The sequence below is a fragment of the Plecotus auritus genome (genome assembly GCF_963455305.1).
Source record: "Plecotus auritus genome assembly, chromosome: 8".
Taxonomy (NCBI): Eukaryota; Metazoa; Chordata; class Mammalia; order Chiroptera; family Vespertilionidae; genus Plecotus; species Plecotus auritus.
Window position 1 is genome coordinate 114,133,522 of NC_137782.1, and position 26,721 is coordinate 114,160,242.

At 45.3% G+C, this 26,721-nt stretch overlaps 1 protein-coding gene across 1 annotated transcript in view; it reads right to left on the reverse strand.

Annotated features, from left to right (window-relative positions):
* Positions 1-845: 845 nt before the first annotated feature.
* Positions 846-26,721, reverse strand: part of STARD7 (StAR related lipid transfer domain containing 7) — a 33,298-nt gene continuing 7,422 nt past the window's right edge. The window contains exons 2-8 of the mRNA XM_080683647.1: positions 12,007-12,215; positions 11,625-11,674; positions 10,748-10,858; positions 10,585-10,667; positions 9,751-9,850; positions 6,550-6,634; positions 846-5,805 (exon numbers count right to left, since the gene is read on the reverse strand). Coding sequence (XP_080539773.1) covers positions 5,621-5,805; positions 6,550-6,634; positions 9,751-9,850; positions 10,585-10,667; positions 10,748-10,858; positions 11,625-11,674; positions 12,007-12,215 — 823 coding nt within the window. The 3' untranslated portion in view covers positions 846-5,620. The remainder of the gene's footprint in view (positions 5,806-6,549; positions 6,635-9,750; positions 9,851-10,584; positions 10,668-10,747; positions 10,859-11,624; positions 11,675-12,006; positions 12,216-26,721) is intronic.

The window sequence follows — 26,721 nt, forward strand, 5'->3', positions numbered from 1 at the left end:
TCTCTCTTCCTTGAGCCTCTTTCCTCCCATGTACTTGACTTTCTTTTTCCTAAGCTCAAGGACCCTCCTCTTGCCTCACTTTTCTCAGAGCCGGAGCAGCTCTGCCTCAGCTCAATCCCGTTCCTGTGATTTTGCTTCCTCGATCCTGTCCCAAGCTTTAATATACCCTTTCACCTGGATTCCCGTCTTGACATGTTGTCTGCACAAGTCAAGAACCCATAGCCCTAGCTGGTTTGCTTAGTGGATAAGAGCATCGGCTTGCAGACTGTAGGGTCCTGGGCTCGATTCCAGTCAAGGGCACATGCCCGGGTTGCGGTCTTGATCCCCAGTAGTGGGGAGTGCAGGAGGCAGCCGATCAATGATTCTCCCTCTCATCACTGATGTTTCTATCTCTCCCTCTCCCTTCCTCTGAAACAAAAAAACAAAAAACAAACGAACACCCCAGACTGTGCCGAGGCAGACCCACTGGGGGCTTGGTCCCTTTCCGGTGACATTTCTAACTGAATCCAATCTTTGAAGCGATGCCTTTAAAGCTGTAGGTAAATATGTTTTAGCTATTAATTTGGCAAAGTCTGTCAGTTATCCCCATTTCCATTCTGGCTGCCTGAAGTATACTAGATTACCTCTCAGCAGTTGGGTGTGGCCTTTTGACTAAGTTCTGGCCACTGGGATATAAGCAGGAATGTTGTGGCATTCTGGGAAGTGTCCTCAAGGGGAGGGACATTTTCTTTCCACACGAGGCATCGAGGACTCAGCAAGCAGGCAATGAGCAGACACAGCCTCTGTCCTCAGGGTGGCTATCCACCAGGGAGCAGTTGGGTCCAGTCCTGGATTCCACATTTTAGGAAAAGCATTAACAAATTATAGTTTATTAAGAAATATAACACAATGCCATGTGATGGAAGGGGGTTCAAGACAGCAGTAGCATGGGTCTGGGAGGACATAATCCTAACTCATATACACACACAGCAGAGTTTTTAAGATGTGAAAAACACCTAAATATTACTACTTTCAAACATTCATCCTACCTTTTGGGGCATGGTTAGGCTCTTTTAAAAAAAGTAGATGATAAAGTTATGTCATTTTTTAAGTTGTTTAAAAAATTTTTAAGTGTATTTGTGGAGCAAAATCAACCATGGGTGTCTAAGAGCAACTATGACAATATGTGGCCTGAGGATTCTTTTAGAACGATGCTCTATCAAGTAATCACTGAAGTTAGTAGAAACAAACATATTTTACATTAAGATCACTTCCATCCACGTGCTATAGTTTTTTTAGACAACTTTCAAGTTTATTCATTGGAAATCATAGTTGTTAGATTTTATGAAGATTATTTTCAGACTCCTGTCCTACCACACTGGGTAGAGACAGGTCATCTTGTAATAAACATTTTTAGAAAATGAGACCTGAAGATGTCCCCTAGAATACTGCCCCATTCCTTTATATTGTTTTGTACACCCTTCAAGTTTCAGGAAAGAGATATTTATGCTTTGATCCTCCAAGAGGAGTAGAAGTAGGGATTTAAAGTACATAAAATTTAACAAAGATAGATAAAAAGAAAGCCTATGATCCAAGTTCTGAAATAAGTCAATAGCCCTGGAAGAAATTTGCATGGTAGCATTTATGAGAAACTAACCGAGCCATGCTGCTATAAGTGTCTTTGGAAAGGTCAAAGCCAGGTCTGTGTTAAGGCTCTGTCACTTCTTGTGACCTTGAGCAACAGAATTATTTCTTTGGTACCGTTTCCTCCCTATAAAACAGGATAGCTACATACTCACAGGGCTTTTGAAGCAGTGTCCAGCATAGCAAGTGCTCAGTAATCCCAACGTAAGCCAACAGCGTGACAAATTAACGACAGCTTAGGTTATATGGCTGCTGCCTCTTTTGGATCCTTTTGGCTGCATAAACATTCCACTTTGGAACCCAGCAATTCTGTGATTTGTCTTTGCAGGTGGGGCCCAGACATAGCTGAGTTGGAGAACTCCTGCACTAAACGGTACTACCTCAAAAGCACCTGTGAAGCTAATTCCACCTGAAGGACAGGCTGCGGCTACCTTAGCTACTTGGCTGCTATTGACTGAAGACACAAATGCAACATGCAACACTTAACTGGAACCTGGATTTGGGGGAGAGGTGCTAGAAAGTCCTTTGGGGGCACAACTGGGGAACTTTAATATGGACTACATTACTAGATTATGTGTGCGAATGGTAGTGTGGTTACACAGCAAGAGCACACTCACATGTTTAGGGGTGAAATCTGGTGATGTTTACAACTTACTTTCAAATGGTGATGAAAAGTGTATCAATCTATTTTGGCTGCCATAACAAAATCCTATGAGCAACAGAATTTCTCACAGTTCCAGTGGCTAAAAGTCCAGGATGAATGTGCTGGCCAATTCTGTTCCTGGCAAGAGCTGTCTCTCTGGTAAAGCTTGCCAATGGCCACCTCCTGTCCTCACATGGCGACCTGTCTCTCTGGTAAAGCTTGCCAATGGCCACCTCCTGTCCTCACATGGTGACCTGTCTCTCTGGTAAAGCTTGCCAATGGCCACCTCCTGTCCTCACATGGTGAGAAGGTAGAACAAGCAAGAGCACTAATCCTATCATGGGGGCTGCACTCTCTGACCTCATCTAATATTAATCACCTCCCAAAGGCTCCACCTAGAATGCCATCACATGGGCCCCGGCACATGAATTTTACAGGGACACAATTCAGTCCACAGCAGTATATGTAGAGAGGAAAAGCACACACAACAGCAAGCTGTTAACTATCTGCAAAGGTAGGGGAGGGGTCTACAAGGTTTATTACAGGGTAGGACAAAAGTAGGTTTACAGTTGTGAGGACACAAAAGTTAATAAAGCTACTGTAATAATCATAACCTGCTTGTCTTTTTCCATTCAAACTATAAATGTACTTCTGCAACACCCTGTATTATTACTCTTTCAGCTTGGAAGATTTTTGAAGCTGCTGGAGACATGAAGCTTGAGAAAAGCTGAATCCCAAGAACACTGTCTCCAAGAATGGCAGCATTTTTCCTGCCAATCCAAGGACATAAAGATCTTCCTGGGAGCCAGAGCTGTCCGACCCGGGACATGTTGCTCTCAGCCAAGCTCAGCTGCTGAATATCAGCATTCAATTCAACCTGGAGAACCACAGCAGGGACATGTGTAGGGGCCTCTGCAGCAGGGAGACCGGAATAGCCCTTTTGATATTACACAGACACATGTGTACCTGCAAGCATACACTCCCTGACAACTTGTCTCTCCAGTCATCTTGGAGAAATTTGGGAGAAAAGAGTTGAGTCTGGGTATGCATTTGTGTTGAGCTAGTGTTTCCCATGAGTAAAACCACACATCAATTCAAGTTTCACATTATGTTCCCAGTGTCTCCATCAATTGCCTTGGAACAAATCTGCATTCTAGCATTATTGCCTGTGTGACACTACTTTCCACAGGCCACGTGGGTTTTGAGCTCACCCTCTCCCTCTCCAACAGGGCCCTGAATTCACCCATCCACAATCTAGACCTGGGCTTGCTCAAGGCCCCTCCTCTCCTCATTCCCTCAAGTTTTTATCAGCAAAGCTCTATCACTGTTTCCTCCAAGTTGACCCTTCTTTAAAAACAAATGACATGGGTTAGTAGATCAGCACAAAGTTGAAATAGCTGGCTTGTTTTCAGCTGCCAACTGGTCACCTGGAAAGGGCTCAGTGTCTAGACAAAGTGGTTAGCTGTGCCAGCCACCATCAGGAAAGATCGCGACTACTCCCACATGCCAATTCTATGAGTAGAAACACTATTCTTCTCAAACTTTATAGTCAGGAAGAAATGATAAGCCCAATATGCAGGATTTCCCCACCACCATCTGTCCAAAAACAAACACTCTTTTATACCAATCTTTATGTATTTATTCACACATTTGAAAAAAAATATCAGGAGTGAAATCATTATGATGACCTAAGTAACTGTACAGACCTACTCCAATGCAGTCAAATTCCCCAAAATCAGAACATGAGCAACACCCAGCTCCTTAACAGCTCTACACTTACTACTGCCCACATCCACCCACGCCTGGCAATCACAGGCGCTAAGTGCAGACATAACCCAGGGCCTCTTCCTGGCCTGTCAGGTCCTAGGGATGAGAAGAGAGAACTGATCAATAAAAGCTGGGGCTGTCGGGTGCATCTCTGCTCTGCCAGACTCAAAGGCAAGACAGGAAACATCAGGCAGTTATTTCCTTGGCACAAAACTTCCCAGGCAACAAAAAGGTTGAGGGGCTTAGGTTAGTCTCAGTTTTAGAACCAAGTAAAAAAAAGGGGGGGAGGGGAATCTGATCATTCTGATTATTTTTTAAGGGGGGGGGGGATTTAAAACTTGATCCCTATTCTTCCAGCAGATGGCAGCATAACCATAAGCAGAATCAGCAAGGCCAAACTGATGCATCCCATTTGACTGTGACTTTATCCAAACAGCATAGTTTGCTTTTATTTTAGCTCTGAAGAGAAGAGGAAAAACTTTCAGGGGAACAAGAGAGTCGCATAAACCCATTACACTAGTGTTGCGGCAAGATTTCATCTAATGGTTCACACAGCTTGTCTATAGCTCTGAGAGCTCCAGGGAGTGGCCCAACACCACTCCTCTGCCTTTAGCCTTCTGAGGTGGAAAAGTACTGAGTTTTCAAACGTGAAGTGTGAAAAATAATGCCTAAATCAAAATGTTTTCTAGACAATGGACTAGAGAAATTCTATTCAACTCCCCAATCCCTACTTTTTGACACAAAGATTAAAAAATATATATACTTCAAATTCAATTAAGTGAAACACTGAACTAATAAACTTTTAACATCAAAAAATATATATATTAATGTGGGATGTTTTGAGCATCTCCACTGATCCTATCAAAACAGTTAATAATACAGGAAGCTACTGTCTGAAAGGATTCATTTCCCAGTGTCCTTAGTAAATGGGCCAAGAAAGGAGGAGCCAAGCCAAATTAACATAGTGTTTGAATACAGCCAGGCCAAAAGAAAAGGCTTTGGGCAGTCAGTGGGTGGTATTTGGGAGGCGAAGAAATTTCCTGGTACAAACTTGATGTTCCTAAAGATAGAAGCAAGGTGAGGACAAGGCACTTACACTGCCAAGCAATAGTTCACATCCATTCAACAATAGGACTACCCAGTACCAAGGGACTCCCAATGACCCCTCAGAGAACCATCAACCGGCCACCTTCACTTTCCAGTTGGACCTTCAGACTAAAGGAAGTCCAAGTGCTGCAAGACTGATGGTGGAAACTGGAATGTTGGCAGAGGAAACTATTCAGAGGAAGCAAAACAAGATATCCTCTTCTGGCCTGAGGTGCAGTTTGTTCCAGATTAGCTCAATGGAATACTGAATTGCAAAATGCTTGGCCTGAGAATATGACAACGCCCCCATGGATGCCTCCTTCTTCTCTGTTTTGATAAAGAGAAAAGGCGGTTCTGAATGAAATCAGACACCAGTTATTGAATTATCCTGCACTGGTGGTTATAGCAGACGCCTTCCAGTACATGTCCCCATTCTGAATCAGAGTGATAGGGAACAAGAAGGGGCTAACAGCAGCCTGTCCCTTCTTATCCCAAAGCCCTTCAAGCATACTCGATCCGGGCAGGGCCACAACTACTCTCGTTCTTCCGCTCAGAAGACGGGGTGGTGGCCTTGGCTTCACTACCCATTTCCACAGGCTTAGATGAGATATAGTCCTTTACTTTGATCTCCATGTTCTTGGCTTTCAGAGTGGCCATGTGCAGCTTCTCCAGGAAATCTGGCATGCCTATTGGGAGAGAGGGGAATGTGAATAGGCTGACAAACCAGCAGTGGGCTCAAAATTCCTTCATGGCGGAGCCTATCCTTCCTTAATGTATAGGGAGTGAAAACAACTCATGACCTCTGAAATCCTTTGAAAAGGCATGTGAATCAGGCCACATCCTAAGTAGCTCTTTCAGGTGATAAACACATCACTTTTCAGTGGCACAGCCTATATATCTGCCTATTTTACTTCGACAAATATCCTCTGCATTCTTCCCCTGAGGTACAAGAAGATTCCAGAAGAAAATCACATCAGTGTGCTTTGTAAGGCAAGACATTGAAAGGGAAAGGTATAGGCACAGCCATGATGTGTAGCCTTTATTAGGACAGCTGCTGCCCTTTTCTCCAGGTGACTGTCCTACAACCACCACATTTTCTCTGCCAGTATATGTCCCCAATATCATCCAAAAGAAAAATTTTAAGTGCATTAATGCCCACAGTCCATATTTAAGGATTCAAGCAAATGCTCTTCTTAAAACTCCCCTCTGAGCACAGTTACTTTCTGGGGCTTCATATTTCTCATCCCTCCAAATCCAGCTGGAGGATTGTACAGCTTTATAATATTCAAGCACAAGCTTGGAAGGACATTTAATTTCCACAACAGGGCTCCAGTGACACAAGTACTAAGCTTGCTGCTGTCAATAAGAAGCTAGAGAAAAACAAAATGCTCAACACAGGTTCCAGACCCTGTACACAAGTGCCCACTCACCACTGGAAACCATCCAACTAACACAGTAGCGAGGAAACACAGTCTGGGGATTGTCACTGTATGTCAACAAGTAGTCAAAGCCATTCTGGAAAAGAAAAACAGCAAAGATGAAGGTACCTGAATTACAGCCTCCATTATCCAGACCCTCAGGATAACCATGACCTGAGTGTGGGTAAGAGTGCCATTTGTTTTACACTAAGCAGAGGAGTTAATTAACACTGAAGACCACGAGGTTGGCATCCAAAGAAGGCCTGCTTGTGAGGCTGGCCCTGGCTGGAGTCTGGGAACTTGGCTCCCAGAGTGTCCCCAGTCAACTGCTAAGAGTGACTCCCTATGTGTCTATTAGTACAAACCAAGCAATTTATGTTGAGCACTTGCTTTCCTCCTGGGGCTCTGCAATTTTGTTATGTGCTGATAGAGGGTGCCTATGTGACCACCCCCAATAAAAATATCAGGTGTTGCCCTGACCGGTTTGGCTCAGTGGATAGAGTGTCAGCCTGTGGACTGAAGGGTCCCAGGTTCGATTCCGGTCAAGGGCATGTACCTTGGTTGCGGGCACATCCCCAGGAGGCAGCTGATCGATGTCTCTCTCTCATCGATGTTTCTAACTCTCTGTCCCTCTCCCTTCCTCTTTGTGGAAAATCGATGAAATATATTAAAAAATATATATCAGGTGCCAAATCTCTAATGGGCTTCCCTGGGCAGAAACATTACATCCATGTTGCTGCACCGTTGTTGCTGGCAGAAGAATGGGCTCTCTGTGACTCTCACACAGGAAGAGGGCATGGGAAGCATGTACGTGCCTTTAGTCTTCTGAGGTGGACTCTGCCTTTTCCCTATGGTCCAGCTGTGCCTTCTGAGATATCGCTGTGATGAACCTTAGCTGTGAGGACAACTATATGCTGAGTCCTGTGAGTCCTTCTAGTGAATTTTCTAATGTGAGGGTGGTCTTGAGTACCCTAACACATACCCCCAATGGTTAAAGATCTTTATCTTTGCCAGAATGGTATTAATTCTACTACTGACAGCAAACATTTACATAATGCTTAACTATGTGTCAGGAACTGCTTAAATTCTTCACAACAATCCCAGAATGTAGGACCTATTAGCCCTAGTTTTACAAATGAGGAAACTCAGCTCAGAGAGGTTAAGTAAATTGGCCCAAGGTCACCCCCCATATACTCGAGAGCCAACATGAACCCAAGACTCTGACCATGGGGCCCATGTATCCACGTTTTCTGGGTCAGCCCTCTCACTGCCTGACAGTGTGAAGGATGAGGATTAAGAGGCTTATAAGTGTCCTGATCTTAGGAGAGGGGGCCGAATCAATTATGCTCCACCCAAAGGGGTAAGAGGGAACTACTTTGTGCCTGCACTTTGTAGGGCAGATGACCACAACTCCAGGTGGCAGACCTAGACTTTCTCTTGTGCCTTTATACCAAAGTCCATATCCTTTTCCCTGAGTGAATGGTTTATTCTTTTATTCTTGTACTCAATATCATCTGGATGTCGGCTATATGTCTGGCATTGTGCTAGGCGCTATAGAGAAAAGAAAAATGTGCTAGTCCTCGTACTTGGGAACTTCCAATAAGTAGGCTAACTGGGTACCTAAATGTATGCCATAACAGAGCAATAGATGAATATTATAGAAGTAAAGAGGAAGGAGAGGTAAGGCCCAGGCAACGGGAATGTGAACAGTACCCACCACAGAGGCCAGTTTTAAAACTAGGAGACACACATTTTTTTCGGTCATCACATTATTAATCTTATTGGTATTACTAGTCTGAGACTGGTTTGTGTGTTTTAGGTTAAAGTGAATGAGTGTTACCTTGGGGTGGTGGTGAGAATTTAGTTTCAGCACAGGGAAAAAGGGTAGATATAAATATAAATAACAACTATACAATCCTCGCCCTGGCCAGCATGGCTCATTGGCTAGATTGTCGGCTTGTGCTACCTAAGGGTCACAGGTTTGATCCCTGGCTCCAGTTGGGGCTTATGCAGGAGGCAACCAATCGATGTGTCTCTCTCACATTGATGTTTCTCTCTCTGTCTCCCCCCTCCCTTCCACTCTCTAAAAATCAATGGAAAAGTATCCTTGAATGAGGATTAACAAAATAAAACAAAAAATTCTTCTCTATAAATAGTTCTGAATTAAACACACAGCTCTCCCAGTAAAAAGAGAGGCAAACACCATATTACCTGAGGTGAACCACAATTTCTATTTGGTTTTTAAAGTGGTATAAATAAAACAACTTGAGCCCTGGCCAGTGTGGCTCAGCTGGTGGGATCGTCATCCTGTACACTGTAAGTTTATGGGTGACAACTTGATGAAAATAAAACCGTACTAAAGAATACAGTTCATATAGCTTTAAAAGGTAGCACAAAAACATAAAGTGAAATAGAACTAAAAACAGCAAACATTAGAATCAACATGTACATTCAACAAAAATTTTGCTAAAAACAAACAAAACACCCCACTAAGTTAAAGAAAATATTTTCAAAAAATGGCTACAGAATTTTAAGGAAGGCAGAGAGCGTCAGTCTAACCCAGTGATTTTCAACCAGTGTGCCACAAGAATTTTTAAAACATCCAACACCCGATTATTTAGTGAGGAGCACTGACCTCTTTTCCTTTGGACTGTTAAATTAAAAAATGATAACAGGCCACACAACAATAGCTGTCTGGTGTGAATGATCAATTATACCTATTTTTTGTCAGTTCAGCAAAAATTATGATATTTTTTGGTGTGCCACAGAATTTAAGTAATTAGCTTAAATGTGCCATGAGATGAAAAGGTTAGGTATCGCTGGTCTAACCCTCTCATTTTACAGACAAGGAAACGGAAGTTGAGAAAGGTTATATATGATCTGCCAACTGTGGTGAAATTTTAATGACTTCTAAAGAATGCTGCTAACCACAGGCTGGGTTAGGGGCTATCATCTTCTCTTGTCTCTCAGATAAATGGGATCTTGTCATAGGGGCGTCCTCCAGGTCTATCAGCCCACAGCAGAGGTTCCCAAAGTGTGGTCCCCAGTCCAGTAGCATCAGCCTCATCTGGGAACTAATAAAAATGCAACTTCTCAGGCTCCAGTGGATTCTGAGAACCAATGCACCTAAGCCCTCTCCATTTCAGATAAAAGGCGCTCCTTGAGAAAATTCCAAAGCCACCACACATCACATCTTGAATGATGTAAACTCACCTCATCAAATGACTTGTGGGGACGGATAACCATTTGGGATTCATATGATTTGACCCTTACAAATTCTGGAGACTCTGGCACACTAGGGTGCTCCACAGCACTGATAAGGAGAAAAATTAAGGAAACTGAGTAATAATGTCTACATACAAAATAGCACAGGAGCTAAAGTTATGAGAAAAATCTAAAAAGCAACACTAATACTTAAAATACAACAGAGAAGCCCAGCCACAGTGGCTCAGTTGTTTGAGTGTCATCCTATACACCGAAAGGTTGCAGGTTTGGTTCCCGGTCAGGGCACATACCTGGGTTGGGGGTTCAATCCCCAGTTGGTGAGTGTACGGAAAGCAACCAATTTATGTTCTTCTCGTATATCAATGTTTCTCTCTCTCCCCCTCTCTCTAAGCATGTCCTCGGGTGAGGATTAAAGAAATAAATAAAATGAAACTCTCTCCTTCCTGCCTCTCTTCCACTCTCTCTAAAAATCAATGGGAAAAATATCCTCAGGTGAGGATTAACCAAAAAATAAATAAATAAAAGACGAGTCACCAAGACAAATGAATACAAACTAACTTCTAAGACAAAGTGAGTTTACTTGGTAAATCCCAGTTCACTAGGCCTTGTGTTGAAGACAGAGCACTTCTTTTTTAAATCATCAATATTAAGAAACTGAAGAAATGATTTAATGAAAAGCATATATCCCTTTAAACTCATGTTCTAGTTGGGATGGGTGGGGCCTGGGCTTCACTTATATAAGGGCACTGAGAACATGCAAACCCACTACAGACATATATGAGCTAACAGAACTTAGCAGGAATCCCAGGTAACCATACATACCGTGACACCAACACCATCACATTGTTTTCCTGATCCACACTGTACCGCCGAACATAAACATAATCCCGGGAGTACATTGGATACTAAAAAACAAAAAGGAGCAGGATTATTGTTCTGCCTCATATGTATGTGGTAAAGTAAAACCAGAAGTAAAAATACTCACAGGAAAATGTGTTACCCAGTGAAGAACCTCAGAACCACTAATGACGTCCCTCTCAATCACTTCCAGCTTGATAACCAGGGCATCCCACTTTTTTCTGTACTCTGTATCCAGCTATAGAAAGAGAAAAGACCCAAAAGATTTAAAACAAAGCTGCAGAAGCCTTCCCCAGATGCTTGGGCCTCTGACCTAAGGACTTTCTTGTGAAATTGTGATCCAACCTAAAAGACAGCACTACAGTGTGAAAGACATGTAAGTCTTAAAATCTCTTCTTGTAGGCCAATACCAGTACCTTGAAAGTGAATCTTAAGAAGAAAAAGATAAACCAAAGAACAATGTAAGGAAAAAAAAATCTCTAACAGGTACATACGTCTGAGAAAAATACAATAGATAGTGATACAAATGTGTAAGGGTAAAACAATTCTAAAAGTTTTAAACAAGACAAAAAGTACAAAAGGATGAGCAGACACTTCATTCAAAGAAATGCAAGTAGCATATTTTTTTAAATTTCCAACATCACTAGTAACTAAGGAATTATAAAATATGACACTATCATACACATCTAAACCAATAAAAATTCAATGTAAATTCACAAAGTTCAGTCCTTAAGGGAAATGTGTGCACTTGCATATTATAGTGGTTGCTATAATCATCAACTAGTTATTGAGGGGGTAGAAGTGGTCCTGTCCCCACTAGACAAAGAAATTGTAAGTCAAATGTTTACCCCAATGCTATTCAATGTGAGATGAGGGGTAGAGAGGTGGATGAATATATTGAAGCCACAATCCATTTTCTGAGTCAGAGAAATTATTCATGTGGATGGTGGCTAAGTGAATTCCCAGGCTTAACGGCTCCAAATTAGGGAAGAAAAATTACTCACCTGAACATTGAAGAACTGCCGGGGTGTAACGTCTGTGTAGGTTCCAAAAACTAGAATGGTAAGAATCAGGGATGTTTACCACATTCTCATCACTCACCATATTCCTATCATTTTACTGTATTTCAATTATAGTACTGACAGATCTAAAAGGCAAATTCAGAAACTAGAAGTCATATTGGGGTGGCAAAGACACCCTATTGCATAGTTCAGCAAAGAAGACATTGGGAGACTCTTGTCATCTAGGAGAGGAAAAACAACTAACAGTAAACCATGGCAAATTCCCTGAGAAACAACCAGAACAGACAATTTAGAGTCTGAGGAACAGAAATCCTGAGCACCTGGGGTAACCATGAAACCCACAAGGCAGCCAAGCTGGGCTCACCTCTATACTGGTAATGGTGGCTGCCTGTAATAGGGCGACGCCACAGCTTAAAATGTTTCTTATCCATCACCATTTCCCATGGTGCCTTTTTGCCCCCTGAATCTTCATTTCCTTCCGTTTGGGATTTTGGTTCTGGAGGGTGGCGCTCAACCCCAGGGCTCTGAAACATAGCTGACATTTCCTCCAACCGTTTCATCTCATCAATAGACCTGGAAAGGAGAAAAACAATAGTTATGTTGCAGGTGGTTAGAGTCAGCCCAGGGAAATAACATGTCCACACAAAGACTTGTAAAAGAATGGTGTTGGTTTAAAACAGTATAAAGTGTGAATAAAAATGTGAGTTCTCTCTCCAATCATGTCCTCCAGTGAGGATTAAAAAAATAAGACAGCCCTGGCTGGTGTGCTCAGTGGTTAAAGCATCGACCTACGCACCAAAGGGTTGCAGGTTCGATTCCGACTCCAATATTCATTAACTAGTATATTGAATTACTGTCCCTATTTCTTAACCTGTAAAGTGGGGGTAACAATAGTGCCTATCTCAAAGTTGATTGTAAAAATTAAATACACTTATATGTAAAATGATTTGTACCTGGCACATAATTAGCCCTCAAATGTTAACTATTAAGGTTTAGAACTGTCAAAGATCATTTAATACACTTTGCCCATTTTTTATTGTTTTTTTTTATTGGGTTCTTTATCTTCCTATTACGTTATGAGTACTTATATATATTTCCTCCCCTCTTAAAAATTCATATACCATCCTTTTACAGTATACAATTTAGTGCTTTTTAGTATAGTCATAAGGTTGTGCAACCATCACCATTAATTCCAGAACATTTTCATCACACCTGAAAGAAATCTATACCCATCAAAGTCACTTCCCATTCCTGCCTCCCCACAGCTCCTGGCAACCACTACTACTCTCTCTATGGACTTGCCTATTCTGGACATTTCATATAAATAGTATCCTATACTATGATAGCATGTGTCTTTTTTTTTTTTCATCTAACCTATTTTCAAGGTTCATTCATGGTTTTATTCTTTAATGACTAATCTAGTGGCCTGGTACACGAAATTCATGCACACCAAAAGGGAATTAATTAGAGGAAATCCTATCTAATAAAAGAGTGATATGCAAATTGACCATACCTCCGCTACACCCACAAGCCAAGACCACCAGCCAATCAGGAGCGAATATGCAAATAAACCCAACCAAGATGGCTACGGCCACAGAGAGCAGGAGGGAGGCTTGGGTTTCCCCGGTAATGGAGGAAGCCAAGCTTTCCGCCTGCCCTTGCTGGCCTAGGCCTCCACTCAAGGCTATAGTTTCAATGATAGAAGATACATAAACCCAAACAGAAATGGCAGCAGCCACAGAGCTGGAAAGAGCAGGAGGCTAGGGTTGCCTGCGGCGATGGAGGAAGCCAAGCTTCTGCAGCCCTGGCCAGCCCAGGCCTCTGCTTAAGGCTACAAAGTTTCAATTATAGAAGATACATGAATCCCCCAAAAAATGGCTGCTGCCTCAGAGCAAGCAGAAAGCTTGGCTCTGCTCCAGACTACAAAGTTTCAATTGTAGAAGATAAATAAACCCCAGATACCAGGGCCTCCACTTGGGTTGCCAGGGGGCGTGGCCGGCCTGCAAACCACCACAGGCCCCTCGCCCAGGCCGCCCCACGCCCCAAGGGAACCCCCACCCTGATCCAGGACACCCTTCAGGGCAAACCAGCTGGCCTCAACCCATGCACCAGGCCTCTATCCTATCTAATAAAAGAGTAATATGCAGATTGACCATCACTCCAACACACAAGATGGCTGCCCCCATGTGGTCAAAGATCCTGCCCCCATGTGGACATAAGATGGCCACTACAAGATGGCCAGCAAGGGAGGGCAGTTGGGAGGGACCAGGCCTGCAAGGGAGGGCAGTTGGGGGCGATCAGGCCAGCAGGGGAGGGTAGTTGGAAGGGACCAGGCCTGCAAGGGAGGGCAGTTGGGGGCGACTAGGCCTGCAGGGAAAGGCAGTTGGGAGGGACCCAGGCCTGCAGGGGAGAGGAGTTGGGGGAGACCAGGCCTACAGGGGAGGGCAGTTAGGGGTGACCAGGCCTGCAGGGGAGGGCAGTTGGGGGGACCAGGGCCTGCAGGGGAGAGCAGTTGGGGGGTTCCAGGCGTGCAGGGGAGCAGATAGGCATCAATCAGGCTGGCATGGGAGTGGTTAGGGGGTGATCAGGCTGGCAGACAGAAGTGGTTAGGGACAATCAGGAAGGCAGGCAGGCGAGCAGTTGGGAGCCAGCAGTCCTGGATTGTGAGAGGGATCCCAGATTGGAGAGGGTGCAGGCTGGGCTGAGGGACACCCCCCCACCGTGCACAAATTTCGTGCACCGGGCCTCTAGTATTTTAATATTGCTATTTGCCCTTTCTCTATAATAGAAGTGTCAGAGATGAAAGAAAATCAATAGAAGTATATGAAAATCTTCCTCCTGTCAAGAGTCTGGGGCACGCCGCAGGACCCCGAGTCAAGTCCACGCCCACCTGCGTACACCTCGAAATGGTGCGAGACCCAGAACCGGCTGGCCCGACCCCACTGGGCGAGATCCAGACCTGGCCGGCCCACCTCCGTCAAGCCCCGCCGGGTAGGGGGTGCAGCCTAAGGTCCCCCGTCAAGCCCCGCTGGGTGGGCACACTCTCAGGTCTCCCGGCCCGGCACCGGGAATGGGGGCGTGGCCTGAGATCCCCCGTCAAGCCCCTTTGGGCCGGAAGCAAAGCCTCAGGTCCCCTGGCCCAGCGCTGGGGCAGGGGGGCACAGCCTCAGGTCCCCCATCAAGCCCCACCAGGCGGGGGTTGGGGGGGACACAGCCTTACGTCCCCCGCCCCAGCCCTGCACCACGCAGCCTCAGGTCCCTGCTGATTGTTCATATGGCTCATTATGGGAACCCTGACTCCGCTATGGGCGCAGCCATCTTGTGTTCCGGGAACCCTACCTCCACTGTGGGTGCAGCCATCTTGTGACAGTGTGATGGAGTGGGGTCAATTTGCATATTATCTCTTTATTATATAGGATAATGTTCCATTGTGTGGGTACATCACATTTTACTTATTCATCGGATGACAGACATTTCGATTGTTTCCACCTTTTGGCTACTATAATATGGCTTTGAATATTTGTGTACATTTTTGTGTAAATATAGGTTTTTTGTGCTCTTGTGCAGATTCCTAGGAATGGATTTGCTGGGTCATGTTTAACTTTATTTTTAACTTTCTGAGGAACTGCCAAATTATTTGTCAAAGCAGATGCATCATTTTATATTCCCATCAACAATGTATTAGAGTTCCAAGTGCTTCACATCCTTGTCAACACGTGTCATTGTCCATCTTTTTGATTCCAGCAATCCTAGAGCATGTGAAATAGTATCTCATGTGGCCTTCAATTTGTATTTCCTTAATGACTAATGATGAGCATATTTTCATGTGCTTATTGGCCATCTGTGTCTCTTTGGAGAAATATCTATTGAAATATTTGCCTATTTTTAAATTGAGTTATCTTTTTATTGCTGTATTACAAGAGTTCTTTATATATTCTGGATACTAATTCCTTACCAGATATACAACTTACAAATATTTTCTCTCATTCTGGGGGTTGTCTTTTCACTTTCTTAATAGTGACCTTTTATTCACAAAAGTTTAACTTTGATAAAGTCCAGTTAATCTATTTTTCTCTGATTGCTTATGTTTTTGAAATTATATCCCACCTTTGCCCAATCCACGGTCTTAAGGACTTATACCTATATTTTCTTCTAATAGTTTTAGTTTATATTTAGGTCTTTGATCACTGAGTTAATTTTTGTGTATGATGTGAGGTAGGGGAGGGGATCTAAATTCATTATTTTGCATGTGTATCTCCAGTTGTCCCAGTACCATCTGTCGAAGACTATTCTTTCCTCATTGAATTGTCTTGGTACCTTTGCTAAAAATTAATTCACCATAAATGTAAGGGTTTATTTCTAAACACTCAATATTTATTCCAAAAATTTTGGGTTGCAGGCTTGATCCTCAGTAGGGGGCATGCAGGAGGCAGCTGATCAATGATTCTCTCTCATCACTGAGGTGGGTTTTTTCGGTTGAACATATTTTCATTTATTGTTTTTTTCTTTATTGTTGAAAGTGTTACTGATGCCCCCTTTGTTTTTTGAGTCAAATGGAGTTCCATTTTTTATTTTTTGAGGAAATTCCATACTGTTTTCCACAGTGGCTGCACACTGACCCGCTCTACCTCAACCCGCCTCTCCCAGGCCTTCACCACTCTTGTCTGTGTCCAAATATACATACTAGAGGCCCAGTGCACAAAATTCATGCACTCGGGTTGCGGGGGGGGGGGGGGGCCCTCAGCCCGGCCTGCGCCCTCTTGCAGTCTGGGTGCCCTCAAGGGATGTCCGACTGACATCTTAGATCCTTAGAGCTGCCATGGAGGTGGGAGAGGCTGAGCAGCACTCCCTCTGTGGGAGCACACTGACCACCAGGGGGCAGCTCCTGTGTTTAGCGTCTGCACCCTGGTGGTAGTGTGCATCATAGCGACCAGTTGTTCCACTGTTCGGTCGATTTGCATATTAGCCTTTTATTATATATGATGATACTTTCTCAAGTTAATCACTCCCCACCCACACTTTCCCTCTGAAATTCGTCAGTCTGTTCATTCCATGCTTCTATGTTTCTGGATATAGTTTGTTCAATAGTTTATTTTGTTCATTTGATTCCACATATGTGGTCATGTGATACTTATTTTTCTCTGACTGGCTTATTTTGGTCCAGGTCCACCCATGCTGTCTCAAAGGGTAATAATCCTTTCTTTTTTTTATTGCTGCATAGTACTCCATTGTGTAAATGTACTAAAGCTTTTTCATTCACTCATTTGCTGATGGGCACTTGAGCTGTTTCCAAATCTTAACTATTGTAAATTGCACTGTTATGAACATAGGGAGGGGTATATATATTCTTTTTGATTGGTGTTTCTGGTTTCTTAGGATATATTCCTAGAAGTGGAATCACTGGGTCAAATGGGAGTTTTTGCATTCCCACCAGCAGGTACTAGAGTTCCCTTTTCTCCACATCCTCTCATCATTGATGTTTCTATCTCTCTCCTCCTTTCCCTTCCTCTCTGAAATCACTAAAAATACTTTTTAGTTTTTCCAGAAAATAGCCTATGATTTTAATAGGAATTGTGTGTTGAATTTGGGTAGTACTGCCATCTTAACAATATTAAGTCTTCTAATTCATAACATAGTATAGCTTTCCATTTATTTGTCTTTCAAAATGTCTTTCAATGATTTTTGTAGTTTTCACTATCATGCACTTTCGTTAAATTTATTCCTTAGATTTTATTCTTTTTTATATTAATTATAAATGGAGTTGTTTTAATTTTACTTTTGGATTGTTCATTGCTAGTGTACAGAAATATGATTTTTAAATATTGATCATGTATGTGTTAGGGGCAGAAATAGAACTACATATAATTATAAGAAATATTAGTCATGCTCTGTTAACCGTGATTGTTCTGTTCTGTTTAGAGAAAGCACATTCTAAACTGCCTGGGAGTTGTATGCCCTGGGACATGGGAACTAACATCGGGATGCAGTCCATCCTCCTTTCCCAAGACTGCCTATCATTATAGAAAGACTAGAGTCCCAGTGCACGATATTCGTGCATGGGTAGGGTCCCTAGCAGCTGCTGGCCAGGGCCTCTTTTCCCCAGCTGCTGGCCGGGGCCTTCCTTCGTTCTGAGCCGCCCCCTGGTGGTCAGCGCATGTCATAGTGAACGATTGAACTCCCAGTCTCCTGGTTGAACTCCTGAGGGGACACTTTGCATATTAGGCTTTTATGTATATACTAGAGGCCCAGTGCACAGGATTCATGCACTCACGGGACATAGGCTGTGGGGATTGGCCCGCTGTGGGAGTGCCACTCATCCCCAGCGGCTGTGGACCTGTCCTCTGAGCAGCTGCTCCCTGATCTGGCATCTTACATGGACCTGGTCACCTCTCCAGGAGACCCGGTTGGGCCCGGGCCCAGGGACAATAGCACTGAGAGGTGGCGGAGTAGGCCTCAGTCCTGCGGTGGCCATGAACCCACCTCTCAGCCTCCGGGGTCAGCTATCTGGGAGTCCAGAGGAAGTGGCAGGGAGTGAGGAAGAGGAGCCTGGGGCAAGTAGGCAATGATTGAAGCCCGGTTTCCTGCACATCAGCCCGGGGTTTGCAGCAGGAGCAGCCACTCATCCCGGTCAGCCAAGCGGCGCTCCCACTGTGGTATCACACTGATCACCAGGGGGCAGCTCCTGGTGGTCAGTGCGTGTCACAGCGACTGGTCAACCAGTCGTTCTGCCATTCAGTCACAGGGCACAGGCTTTTATTATAAAGGACTAGAGGCCCGGTGTACAAAATTCGTGCACGGGGAGCGGTGTCCCTCAGCCCAGCCTGCACCCTCTCCAATCTGGGACCCCTCGAGAGATGTCCCACTGCCCGTTTAGGCCCAATCCCACTCATTTAGGCCCAATCCCACCGGTCAGTCGGACATCCCTCTCACAATCTAGGACTGCTGGCTCCCAACCTCTTGCCTGCCTGCCTGCCTGATTGCCTCTAACTGTTTCTGCCTGCCAGCCTGATCACCCCCTAAACACTCACCTGCAAGCCTGATTGATGCCTAACTGCTCCCCTGCTAGCCCGATTGCCCCTAACTGCCCTCCCCTGCAGGCCTGGTCGCCCCTAACTGCCCTCCTCTGCTGGCCTGGTACCCCACAACTGCCCTCCCCTGCAGGCCTGGTTCCCCACAACTGCCCTCCCCTGCTGGCCTGGTTCCCCCCAATTGCCCTCCCTGTCGGCCTGGTCACCTCTAACTGCCCTCCCCTGCAGGCCTGGTCCCCCCCAACTGCCCTCTTCTGCTGGCCCAGTCACCCCTAACTGGCCTCCCCTGTCTGCCTGGTCGCCCCTAACTGCCCTCCTTTGCTGGCCTGGTCACCCCTACCTGCCCTCCCCTGTAGGCCTGGTTCCCCCCAACTGCCCTCCCCTGCTGGCCTGGTCCCTCCCAACTGCCCTCCTTTACCAGCCTTGTCTCCCCCAACTGCCCTCCTCTGCCGGCCTGGTCACCCCCAACTGCCCTCCTCTGCTGGTCTGGTCACCCCTAACTGCCCTCCCCTGCAGGCCTTGTCCCTCCCAACTGCCTTTTGCCGGTCTGGTCTCCCCAATCTGGGACCCCTCCAATTGCCCTCCTTTGCCGGCCTGGTCCCCCCCAATTGCCCTCCCCTGCAGGCCTGGTTCCCCACAACTGCCCTCCCCTGCAGGCCTGGTCCGCCCCAACTGCCCTCCTTTGCTGGCCTGGTCCCTCCCAATTGCCCTTCTCTGCTGGCCTGATCTCCCACAACTGCCCTCCCCTGCAGGCCATCTTGTGTCCACATGGGGGCAGCCATTTTTGACCACATGGGGGAGGCCATCTTGTGTGTTGGAGTGATGGTCAATTTGCATATTACTCTTTTATTAGATAGGATAGATTTACAACCTAGGGGCTGAAGCAATCTAGTCCTGAAGTCCCCCCTTCCCTGTCCCCACCCCTCAACCCCCAGCTCCTATACCCTGTAATCCTATCTTGGAGGTGCCCGGAGGCACCCGCCCCCTGTGACCCTCCTCCCCGCAGCCAGCATTGTAACCTGTAACCATTATACCTTGCCTACTTTCCCATGCCTGTAATTCTTACTTTGCCATGTAATCTTTGCCCTTCTACCCAATATAAGCAGCTGGCTAATGGAAAGGGGTAGAGCAGATTTTTGTGGATGACCTGCTGCTCTCCCATACTGCCGGCATTACTGAAATAAACACTCATAGATGATTCAACCCTGTCTCTGCTTAATTGGCTCAAGTAGTGACTGGCAGCCTAGACCCATTGGTTGTCTGGTTACATATCCTGCAACCTTGGTGAACTCATTTATTAGCTCTAATAGGTCCCTGTGGATTCCTTAGGATTGTCTATAGCAGTGGTCGGCAAACTCATTAGTCAACAGAGCGGCAAACCACGGCTCACTGGTGGTCAATGCGTGTCACAGCGACTGGTCAACCAGTCGTTCTGCCATTCAGTCACATGTGGCTCGCGAGCCACAGTTTGCCGACCATTGGTCTATAGGATGATCAGGTCAGCTTCAAATAAGAGATAGTATTACTACTTCTATTCCAATCTGGAAGCCTTTTATTTCATTGTCTTGCCTGATTTCCCTGGCAAAAACATGCAGTACAATGTTAAATAAAAGCTGTGAGAACACATTGTCTTGATCCTGATCTTAGGGGGAAAGCTTTCAGTCTTTCACTATTTACTATGCAGTTAGCTAGCTGTGTTTTCCATAGATGCTCTTTATCAGCTTGAGGACGTTTCCTTCTTTTCTCTGTCAAATGTGTTTTTTTTAACATGAAAGGTTGGATTTTGTCAAATTTTTTCCCCAGCACTTATTGAGATGATTATGTGGTTTTTGTCCTTTATTTTATATTTTAATTTATTTTTTATTGTTGACAATATTACAGATGCCCTCCATTATCCTTTATTCTATTAACATAGTATATTAAGTTGATTTTTAAATTTTTACTTATTTTTTCAATATATTTTTATTGATTTCAGAGAGGAAGGGAGAGAGAGAGAAACACATCAGTGATGAAAGAGAATCATTGATAGGCTGCCTCCCACAAACCCCCCACTGGGGATCAAGCCCACAACCCAGGCATGTGCTTTGACTGGGAATCAAACTGTGAGCTCCTGGTTCATGGGTCGATGCTCAACTACTGAGCAACACCAGCCGGGTTATTTATATATGATGAACTAACCTTGCTTTGCTGGGGTAAATCCCACTTGTTCATGTGTATAAAATCCTTTTTATATGCTGCTGGATTCAATTTGTTACTATTTTGTACAAGACTGCATAAAGCTTTAAAACATTCAAAACAATACTGTTACAGGACAGTGTAAAGCTAGGAAAATTCCATAGCAAGTAGAATAGGGAAACTGAGACAGGAAAGTTTAACAAGGCCAAACAGTGTGGCATTTTGCAGCCAATTTGTAAATGTACAGCCCTTTATCTTCCCCAGCCAAGGACACTTGAGAGAAAATGGTTAAAAGCCTCCTTAAGAAGAGAATGCAGGAAAGGACAGGGGAAGGGGAAAGAAAAAAGGGGCCGTTTTTTGTCTCTTTAACTCCCTATCAGAAAAGCCAGCAGTCTCAAGACTTGGTAAGATAAAATTGCCAGGTACTTCTCATGAATTCTGGGAAGGCCACAACAAAGTAAAAAAAGACCATGTGGATTAATCTATACCAAGATACTCAACAGAGGAATCTGAAACCTATAGACAGGAGGATATATACAGAAAGCCTCAAACCCCCACCCAACTCACTCTTCAGATTATCTGAGAAGCCATGTGCACGTTATGTTGGATGATAGATTTGCTTACTGTGCTTCTTTAGTAAATTTGTTTGCTTTAATTGCTTCAGTAAATTGGGTTTATCACAATTCAATCAGGATCTCATTTAAATTCATTTGTACTAGAATTGAGGTAGGAACAAGCCCTCTCCCCTCTGACTTGGGGCTGTCGGACAATATTTCTGGGGTCTGGGCTGCCTGTAACAATACCATATTATCACACTATGTGTCATTTTAAGACAGGCCAATAAGCCAGGACAAATGGAATAGAGAAACTGAGACAAAGCTGAACAAACTGACAGAGCAATTTACAGCAGACACAGGTCACCTCGCTAGAAATAACATCTAGGCCTCAGTTGTATTTCAGCTCCAGATCAAGAAAAGCAGCAAAATCAGTTGTGATGACTGACAACCCCCTTCCCTGACACTGACCAACCAGTGCAGGCCAGGACTCTGAAGGAGCACACCTAGAAAACATGAATATTTCATTGAAACCCTCACCTGAGACCTCCCCTAAGATTCCCACCAGTGAGAAAGAAAGCCTCAAAACAAAGGAGCCAGTGTGTGCTCTCCCTTGGGGGAGCACCTCCCCAGTCCCTTTCCCCTCTTCTTCCCCCAAGGGCATGCATGTTCTAAGAGACTTGCAACCTAGGGATCAATGGGCAGTGGCAGCTTATTGCAGGCTAGACCCTTGAACCTGTTCCCAAGGTCCCCTTTTTCTCTGACTTCCCAGAGAGCTAGGGCAGCCCAGCCTAGGCTCTTCTGTTGCTTCTCCTATACCAGTGGTCGGCAAACCGCAGCTTTGCCGCTCTGTTGACTAATGAGTTTGCCAATCACTGTCCTATACTAAGCCCTTTCTTGTTTTACTGTCCCCAGCTTTAATAAATGTTCCCCCACAGTCATCTGGACTCATCTTGTAAAATTTTTTCTGCACAAAGAACCCACACACTACAGGCTGGCCCCTAGGCAGACTAGCCAAGGGCCAGGTCCCCTTTCCAGTAACAATTATGCATCATATATAAAATACAACAGAATAGGTTTTATTTATAGTATTTTGTTTCTTAAAAATAACTGTATATATAACATTCATGTTACTCTTTAAATCTTTTTATATATCTGAGAGCATTTCATAATTTTTTAAAACATGGCTTTTATTTTCTCCTTAACCTTTAAATAGCAGACATGAAAGAAAAATTGTTGGCTATGTCATCTACAACTCTTCTGTGATTCAAGACTAAAAAAGATACCAACTACTGATACATGCCCCCTGCCTTTTTTTTCTCCTCTTCAACCTTCAAAAAAACCCTCAAAAGTTCAAGATTAATTTCCAGGCAATTAACCATATACATTTACTACATTTACGTTCTACAGAAATATATCACACTAGAGGCCCGGTGCACGAAATTCGTGCACTGGGGAGGGTGTCCCTCAGCCCAGCCTGCACCCTCTCCAATCTGGGACACCTCGGGGGATGTCCGACTGCAGGTTTAGGCCCGATCCCTGCAGTCGGACATCCCTCTCACAATCCAGGACCGCTGGCTCCTAACCGCTTGCCTGCCTGCCTGATTGCCCCCTAACTGTTCCCCTGCCGGCCTGATTGACACCTAACTGCTCCTCTGCCAGCCTGATTGCCCCCAACTACCCTCCCCTGCTGGCCTGATGACACCCAAGGCTTAGTATAGATCTGACCCTTCACAGAAAATTTTACTAATAAGGGCTTTACAATAAGGGCTTGACGATTAAATCACTGGGACCAGACACCAAGATTTCCTTTCTTTGAATAGTGGAGGGAATAATTATCTTGTCTTTAAGTTGCCCTGAAATTAAAATGAGATAATGACTTAGAAAAGTATAAAAGCACCATATAAAGACAACTGTCTTTTTCATGTACTGAAAAGACAATAAAGTAGTAAAATGAAAAACACTATTTTTATTCTCCCCCTTCCTTCCTTTAGAGCTTTTATTTAAACTTTGAAATTTATAAAAATTTCACTCCAATTTTCATTTCTTTACATTCAATATTATTTTGTATTGGTTTCAGGTTTTACATTAGTTACAGAATAGCTCAGGTGTCCTCAAACTGTGGCCCGCCGAGGACATTTGTCCAGCCTGCCGGGTGCCGCTGCCTGTCCTGCTTAGCAGCTGACTCATCCCGGGCCCACAGTGCGCATAGGAATTTGTTCATAGTTTTTTTTTTTTAACTATAGTCCAGCCCTCCAAATGTTTGAGGGACAGTGAACTGGCCCCCTGTTTAAAAAGTTTGAGGACCCCTGGGATAATCATATACTTTACAAAGTGTTCCCTGGTATTTCCAGTACCCACCTGGCATCATACCATCATTACAACACCATTGACTGTATTCCCTATTTAAGTGACAGTGGGTTTACAGGTTCCTTCCAGTCTTTCTTTTGTGTTGTTTGCCTTTCTTTTTCTTTCTCACTTCTTCCCTCATTTTCCTTATATAGTATCTCAATTGGCCATCAAAGGTCAGTGAAGGCACTGGGACACACTTAATCCATTTTACAGACCAGGAAACTGCGGCCAATTCCAGTTGGCTGAGGAACTTGACTCAGCGCACAGGCAGCCCTCAGAGCCATGCTCTCTGCCCTTTGTAAGGGGCAGCTGCCAGGCAAACAGAACAAACCTTCCCGTCAGGCTTCCAAGCCTCTTTCTCAAGCACCTCTTCATTGTGGACGCTCTACATTCTTTCCTCTCCCCAGTCCCCCACCCCCATTCTTTACTGCCCACCCTTCTCTGGAGCAGGTGGAAGGCTTCGCACTCACTGCCTAGGCATGCTCTGCCATGGGGCAGGGCGGCGCGGGCTTACTTTTGGGTCAAGGCAGGAGCAGGAGTTGCCACCTCTGAAGTGCGAAGGCTGCCTGGGAGCTTCTCTGAACCACATCAGTCAGTCCAGTACCCTGCATTGCGGCACCCCTCCACTGAGGTGGCACCGCCCCTCAACCCCTGCCTCAGGGCTGCGGGTCCTTGCCCCTCCCCCCGGACGTCCTTCCATGCCCCTTGATCCCTGGCCGAGCCCACTCGTGTCTTAGGGCCACTGCAGAACCTCTCTCTCTGCAGGTGAGGCAGATCCCTGCCCGCCGGTCCCCTGCCCCAGCCCGAGCCCCTCTGGTGCACCCCGCCTCACCAGGTTTTTGCCTTTGATCTATGGCATTGGTGACAGTACACTCCTAGCAAGCCTGGTACTCAGAGGGCACAGGGTCAGTTCTTTGCCCAGAATGTTAGAGGTTGCAATAGCATTTGCAGATGTCGCCCAGAGCCTGCTGGCGAAGGTAGCACCTGTGTGGGGTGTCCTCATAGAGGGATGGTGAGGTGCTGCTCGGCGCCTCTTGGAACACCCACCTCCTGGCTAGCCGCTTTGCCAAAGCTGTGGCACTTGCCCTGAAGCCGCCCCTCAGGCAGCCCCTTGCCTCTTCTTCCACATTCGGCCTTCATCCATCCCTCTCTCCTGCAGTGCTTGGGCTCCAGACCCGAAAGAAAAGAACCAAGACCAAGAAGGACAAAGCCCAAAGGAAGTGAATCTTGAACCCCCACATCCCATTCTCTGGATTTCCTCCCACACCTCCTCTCTGTGTCACATCTTGAACGGGCACCCTGTGGCCCAGCCACATGGCCACTGGGCGGCCTGGTAGAGTCGGTCTCCGGGAAGCTGTGAATCTGTGGCCAGAGGCCCGGTCTGGTTCTCAGCAACCCCATGCCTGTGATGTTCCCAGGGCCCCACGGGAGTGGCTAGGTGGGCCGGCCGTGCCTCCCCATGCCTGTGATGCTCACGGGGCCCCACGGGAGTGGCTAAGCAGGCCCAGCCACTCCTCCCCAAGTTGGCGATGTTCCCGGGGCCCCACGGGAGTGGCTAAGCAGGCCCAGCCGCTCCTACCTGGGGCTGCGATGCTCCCAGGGCCCCGCAGGAGTGGCTAGGCAGGCTGCTGCCCCTCCGGCGCCTGCAATGGACCCGGGCCCCGCTGGTGGCATCTGGCACTGCCCACCCCACCTCCCAGGGCCCCGATGGACTGGTACCTTGCCAGCAGTGTCTGGTGCTGCCTGCCAGGCCTCCCCCAGCCCCTGATGGACCCAGACCCCTGGGGTGGGCCATGGCACTGACTGCCCCACCTGCATATGCAAATTTACCCACCATCTTTGATGGGTTAATTTGCATACTCGCTCTGATTGGCTGGTGGGCGTGGCTTGGTGTAGCAGAGTGATGGTTAATTTGCATGTTTCTCTTTTATTAGTGTAGATTATAATTAATTTATCTTTATATCTGCCTTCCTTACTAAACTATGAATTCCCTGATGGCTCAGAATCAGTCATTTGCATATTTGTATCCCCAGCTCCTAATGAGTGCCTGGTAAGCATTAGATGCTCAACAAATGTTTACTGAATAAATTGAACAAATAAGTTAATATGAAAGCAGACCTCAGTAATTCAAATTCTTATTAAAGCCCTCCCTGTTTCCACCTATAAAGTGAGGACATTATTTCTTGAAGGTTTCTAAAATTCCAATTCTCTGAATTATAAACCTTAGTTAGATGAAAATATTTACACAGGGAAATTTGTTATGACTGCCTGAAATCTTATTCCATTTGGGGAGAATCAAAAGAATAGGTGGGATGCAACCCCTTCTCTTTTAGAGCATAGAAATGAGGTTAGACATCTGAGACGTCTGGTAGAGACTTTGAATCTTGAGGAAATGAGAAAGGCATGGGATCTTTTGGAAATTATTCTCAGTGATCCTGAGGGAGATGAGAGTACAGCAGTGCAACCAGTCTAGGGAAAACAAAATCAGCAACAATGCCCTAAGATTATTCCTATAGTTAGATGGTCTTGGCAGTTCTCTTGGTCAACCTGTTCTTTGGCATTCTTACCAATGTTTTGAATGACCTAATACCTTTCTGATTAATTCCTTTTTGTCTTAAGTTAACCAATATTGGTTTCTTTGTTTGCAAACAAGAACCTTTTATTTATACTGATGTTCTGATAAAAGGTTTAACCTGTAGGGAGCAGCTATAAAGCCTCTGACTGACCTGTGGGCAAAGCCACAAACAAGTCCTAGCTTAAAAATAATTAAGCTTGACCTTATGAGCTCCCTATATCCTTCCTGGGTAGCTAATGAGATGTGGGAGGTGCAGTAAGTGCTGGCAAAACAAGTGAAACTCACAAGAACATTGTAACTATGGTGACCACTACCTTGTTTACCTCTGACTATAAAATAAAGCCTCAGCTTGCGGGCTGAATCTCCCTCTGTGGCCTCAGCCAGGCACAGGAGAT